The 6,057-nt window shown below is 39.6% G+C and overlaps 1 protein-coding gene across 1 annotated transcript; it reads left to right on the plus strand.

Annotated features, from left to right (window-relative positions):
* Positions 1-55: 55 nt before the first annotated feature.
* On the plus strand, positions 56-4,709 carry cldn10l2 (claudin 10-like 2). The gene is made up of 5 exons (XM_039673857.2): positions 56-641; positions 714-875; positions 1,934-2,021; positions 3,172-3,267; positions 4,482-4,709. The coding sequence occupies exons 1-5, from the start codon at positions 410-412 to the stop codon at positions 4,651-4,653; spliced, it is 750 nt and encodes a 249-aa protein (XP_039529791.2). The 5' UTR covers positions 56-409; the 3' UTR covers positions 4,654-4,709.
* Positions 4,710-6,057: the final 1,348 nt, after the last annotated feature.

Consider the following 6,057-nt stretch of genomic DNA (forward strand, 5'->3'; position numbering starts at 1 on the left):
GACAACTTTAAATGCTTAAAATTTTCTCAATGTTTCTTTTTTTTTTTTGCACCCTCAGATCCTAGATCTCCAAATAGTCATATCGCGGGCAAATATTGTCCAATCCTAACAAACCACACATCAGTTTTAGGTCAGTTTCAGGAAAATGGCCCTTGTGACTGGTTTTTAATCACATATTTGCTGAATTGTAATTGTGCCACCAGATAGATGATGTTTTAGGAAGGGTTTCACAGATTACGTCTCACTTCTCTGCCAGACACACTCCTGGCAGTATTTATAGTAAACCAGCGTCATGATGTGTGTACAAACACAACACCCGTCCCTTCAGGACTTTCTCTGAAAGGTCAGACCGCAAACTGCTCTCCTCCGCTGAAGGAACGAGAATGAGCGTGCGCTCAGAAGACGAGCGATGAGGAAGAGTCTGATCCAGGTGTTTGGGTTCCTGTTGTCCACGCTCGGCTGGCTCTTCGTCAGCTGCACGCTGGCCATGGACTACTGGAGAGTGCTCTTCGTAGGGGGCAAAGGCGGGAGCTGGATGATCAAGTCGTCCTGGTACTGGTCAAACCTGTGGAAAGACTGTGTGATGGACACGTCCTCCATCACCAACTGCAGAGACTACGATGTGCTGTGGGCCGTCACACGTAAGTCGTCTGGGGTGCGGAGGGTCTGTTGTGGGCAGAGAGTGAGTGATTGACTGTTGTGCTCTTGACTAGCGTATGTTCAGGCTGTGCGAGGGCTGCTGATGGCCGGCATGAGTCTGGGCTTCGTCGCCGCTGTGCTCTGCTTCATCGGCATGGACTGCACATACATCGGTGGAAGTGCGGAAAAAAAGGATAAAATTTTATTCTCTGGAGCTGCTTTTCATTTTGTCGGTGGTGAGTAAAACCTTTTATCCAATATTTATGCCACACAGAATCTGATCTGTATGACACTAGTGAACTGAGGCACTAAAGCTCTGAGTTCTTCCATCGGTTATAAATCTGCAAGGTTCCTTCCTCCTAAACTAGTCAAGTCTCCTTTATTTCTATATACAGAGTGTTTCAAAGCAGCTTTACAAAGATAACAGGAAAATAATGTTTCTTGAAGAAAACAGCGTCACAGTCCAGCTTAAAGGGATACTCCACTTTTTTTGGAAATAGGCTCATTTTACAACTCCCCCAGAGTTGAGCAGTTGGGTTTTACCGTTTTCTAATCCATTCAGACGATTTTCTGATATTTAGAAGAATATCAGTAACCACACAGTTCCTGGTCTCATTGACTACTATAGTAGGAAATAAATATACTATGGAAGTCAATGAGACCAGAAATTGTCTTGTTACTGATATTCTTCTAAAAATAAGAAAATCGGCTGAATGGATTAGAAAACGGTAAAACTCGACTGTTTAACTCTGGGGGAGTGGTAAAATGAGCCTATTTCCAAAAAAAGTGGAGTATCCCTTTAAGTAAGTTCAGTGATGTTTCATTTTTGTTGTAAAAAGTTATTAGTTTAGTTAATTTGTAAATATATAGCCACTCTGGAGAAAACATAGCATTTTACATTCATTTGGCAGACACTTTTTTATCCTTACATTGCATTTTAAGGTACACATTTTTACAACCTTATCAGTTCTTGCGTTCCCTGGGAATCGAACCCATGACCTTGGTGTTGCAAGCACCAACAACACTCTACACTTTGAGCTTCATCGTCCAGCTCAGTTCAGTTCTCCTGTCAATGCAGGAGATCAATATTATCGTTGAATATTTAGTGTCCTCAACTAAAAGCCAAGGCGACAGTGGCGAGGAAAGTGACAGAATGGAGAAAAACCCTTGGGGCAAACCAGGAACTATTGTGAAATGATGAAACTGATGTACTCATTTGAAACATATTTGTTGGATAGTGTTGTGTTTGACCAGCATTCACCCGTACACATACTGAGATCTTGTTTCCTCACAGGTGTGTCGGCGCTCGCGGCGTATTGTTTATACACAAACAGGGTCGCCAGCACGGCCTTTTCCCCCACCGTCGACAGAAGTATTATAAGGTACGTGATACTCCAAGAAAAGGCAATGTCATACTGCAACATTAATTATCCAAGCTGGGATGTTCAATCGAGCAGTAGCACACGCGTGTGTTGGTTGCAGCAGGATCAACAAACTTGTATACACACACAAATGTATACTTACAAAAAAAAAGAAAACTAATGCACATTTGAGGAAATACTCAGGAGCAAAAAAGCGCCACGCAAAAATGCTTACCGATAGACTCAACTTAAGGAAGGACAAGAAACTGGACAGGGAATATATATACACTAACTAAATAAATTAATTAACGTGGGACAGGTGGACACACACCAGGGCAAAGACTAGGAAACAAGGACAACTAGAACACGGAAAATAAACAGGAGCCAGAAACATAGAAACCTAACCGAGATCAAATGTTTAACTGAAGTAAAATTACATGAAATAATTAAAGTCACTTTATAGCTTTTTATCTGGTAGTCAACGAGGTGCGAAAGCAGGAGGAGAGGATGAGATGGCCAAGAGATGGGAGAGTGTGGAACAACAGCGCAAGATGGGCTGGCAAGAGCTTTGGTCAATGGAAGAGAGTAGGATCAGTTTCCTTATGATGTCCTCCCATCACCGCAGAACCTAAACCTCTGGGTAAGAGAGGATCCCTCTTGTCCTTTGTGTTCATCACCTGCCACATTAAGGCACATTCTGACAGGATGTAAGGTCGGTTTACTAGGCGCTATGACCAAGTACTGCGATGTTCGTGTAACGGAGGCCAGCTAGTGCGATTAAACCTCACTCCCCTGATCTCAATAGACACTTTATAGCACCAGTAGGGCTCGACAGCCTTATTCAAACGGGCTGGCGCGTATGGTTGGGTTGTGGAGAGATTGTGGTTACTGTAGGTCACACGTGCACTACGAAGAAGGAGCAACCTCAGCAGCAGGAGGGATGTAAAGGTCAGAGTGGGGGACGGAGAGGGGTGACTCTGGGTCACTGTCGAGTCCGCTAGTTGAGGACGGAAGGTGCCCACTTGAAGAGATGTCCCCTACTCGGCTCAATCCAGACGCTTGTGGTGCTGGTCCACTAGGGAGACCACACTGTAGTTGCCGACGCGGCAAGTATACTGCTAATACAATTATATCTGTATTATATCGTGTGTATTATATCTCTGTGCTGTAGGTATGGCATTGGAACTCCGATATTCCTCGGATTGGCTGGAAATTTCTTAATAATTCTTGGATCTATTTTATATGCTGTGACAGTCATCCCAACTAGGTAAATATATGTTTCAGTTCGAATATTTGGTAATATTTTATTCAAAAGTTAAAATTAAAAGAGGGGGGCGGGGGGGGGGGGATGGGGTGAACACTTATGCAGTTCATTATTCCAAGCCACATTGTTCCAGTGGCATTGTATAGGTTATTTTTTTTTTACATTAAATCTACAAAAGATTTTAATTATTATTTGTTTATTTTTTAACAGTTGAAAAACAGCTGTTTTAATGTGATGTGTATACTTTTTTATATTCACTGTAGCAAGAACTAAGGTAACACTTTACAATACGGGCGCACTAATATGCAAATGCACAGATAATCATGAGTTAATTTATAACTAATGAAGAACTAAACCATTAATTAACGATTACTGCATCAGCAACTAATAAAGAGTCTATATGATTAATAGATTAAGTAATACATGAATTGCTATTAATTCAATGTGTCATTGTGTATTAATTCCTTAATAACATATTTTATTAACTAATAGTGTAAATTAATGTGTTAATTACCACAGTTAGTCAACTGTCTGCTTTAATTAATCATTAGCTAATGATTTGCAAAGGTATCATTATGTTATGACTTTACTTGTTGGGGCACATCATTATTAACTATAGTCATTTAGTAATTGTAGTAATTTGCGCATGAATTTGCACTAACAATGAAGTAAGTAATCATGTATTAATGCATATTAGTGTACCTGTCATATTATCTGGAAGTTGAAATACAAGGCTTTGGCTCATTCTGGTAATTAGCATATTAATTAACACTATTAGTTACAAAAATGAGTTATTATGGAATTAATCCACAATTACATATTTAATTAAAAACAATTCATGTATGAACTAATACATTAACCTTACAGACTCTTAATTAGTTCCTAATGTGGTAATCATTAATGAATAGCTTAGATAATCATTACTTACACATTAATTCAGTATTATCTGTGCATTAGTTAAGCTTATGAGTGCACCCGTATTGTAAAGTGTTACCAGAACTAACAATGAACAATATCTCCAGACAGCATTTACTTACCTTTGTTAATGTTATTAGTTCAGAGTGCATTAATATTAACAGATACAACTTTTAATCTTAAAAATGTATTAATGTTGAGATTAATAAATGGTAGCATTTTGTATTCTTAGTTCATGTTAACTAAATGTATATATTTTGAAGTATCAAATGTGAAGATTGATGTACCGTTCTCTCTTCCAGGATGTTGAGTGCGTTTGCAGCGAGAGCAGAAGCCTCTCCGTCGTACGGCCAGCGGACGGCTAGTAAATATCTCTACGCTCCAGCGTACCGCGCTCCGTCGGGACTGTCCAGCGGCTCCAGCGGCTCCCGCGCCTCAGGGGACAAAATACAAGCCAGAGACACGTTTGTGTGAAACCCTAAAAGAGCTCTGTGACATGGCAACAGCAATAAAGTCTGAGTAGCTAATCATGTTGGGTTCACGTCTTTGTAAAAGTCTTGATGGTTTCAGTCATTGATCAACTAGTTTATATTATTACACTCGGGCGGCAGCCTGAAAAATGCATCGCTGGAAGAGGTTTTTCATATTTCATGGAAGGAAAGTGTTATTGCATACAGAAAGACCTTATCCCCTTTCTTAAAAGAGAACAAACACAACCCTTGGTGTTTATTTGATACATCAGGCATTTTTCTCAAAATATTGCATTCGAAGCTTATAAAAATCAAATATTCGTTTATTTAAATGACGTTTAATGTTTTTTAAGTTGAACTTTTTTGAAACTTTTGTCACCATTTCTGAAAAAGCTTACGATTAGGCAATATAGACAACAACCCAGATAGCAAACTGACATTGAATCAACGTGGAAATATGACATCGAAACAACGTTGATCTGACATTGTTTTGCTCATCGAATTAACGTTGAACCAACGTCAGACGCGTCATTCTTTCAAAACTAACGGAAAATCAACTTGAAATCAACGCGTTGTTTCAACGTTATGAAAGCAAACCAATTTTCGATTTTCATTTAGCTTTGAAGAATGCCGCGTCTGACGTTGGTTCAACGTTAATTCGATGAGCAAAATCAACGTTGTTTCAATGTCACGAGAGACGTCGTTTCCACGTTGATTCAATGTCAGTTTGCTGTCTGTTCTAGGCGAAGTTTCTAACAGCACTTTGCGTTTTCTGTTTTTAAACCCGTATCTCTCAACGAAACTTTAAGGAAGTATATGTCTCAAAATAATTTTGCTGTCAGATAAGTTCTCATCTTCTCGGCTCACGCGGGGTCCAGCTGAGTTTATGATGGACAGCTCAGTCCTGCTGTCCGGATCTCATGTGATATCTCACTGTGGTGGTGATATTATAACTCACATTCATTCATTCATTCATTTTAAGTAATTCCATTTAGTTGGATCATATAGTAAGATCATTTTCATGTAATTCCAAACTTTGCGTGGCAGACAAAAGCATTATGATCAAATACAAACAACTTGAAAACATGCTCCACAGCGCCACCCAGTGCATTTAATTATAACCGAGTTAGTGCTTGATTCAATCCACGTACGGCAAGCAAAGCATTGGCAACATAGTAAAATTCAAATATTTTACTTTTCGAATAATAATTACAGATCGAATATTAGAATATTCCTGCACACCCCTTGTAAAAAGCCATTTTAAACATGTTTTATGTGTGCCTGAAATGTGACCTGTGAACCTAAAATAACACCAAGAGTGGGAATTACCGTGCTGGAATCAGGAATCAAACTGATCTGATCGGCCTCACGAGGAGCTGCCACTGTACCAGTTTGCATCAGTTCAGTT

Source organism: Pimephales promelas, chromosome 7 (genome assembly GCF_988280905.1).
Source record: "Pimephales promelas chromosome 7, fPimPro1.hap1.1, whole genome shotgun sequence".
Lineage (NCBI taxonomy): Eukaryota > Metazoa > Chordata > Actinopteri > Cypriniformes > Leuciscidae > Pimephales > Pimephales promelas.

Excerpts from the sequence above, each read along its gene's own strand:
- cldn10l2 (XM_039673857.2), top strand. The coding sequence starts at position 410 with ATGAGGAAGAGTCTGATCCAGGTGTTTGGGTTCCTGTTGTCCACGCTC. Across the intron at positions 642-713 it reads TGTGCTGTGGGCCGTCACAC|CGTATGTTCAGGCTGTGCGA; the intron begins GTAAGTCGTCTG and ends GCTCTTGACTAG. Across the intron at positions 2,022-3,171 it reads GTCGACAGAAGTATTATAAG|GTATGGCATTGGAACTCCGA; the intron begins GTACGTGATACT and ends TCTGTGCTGTAG.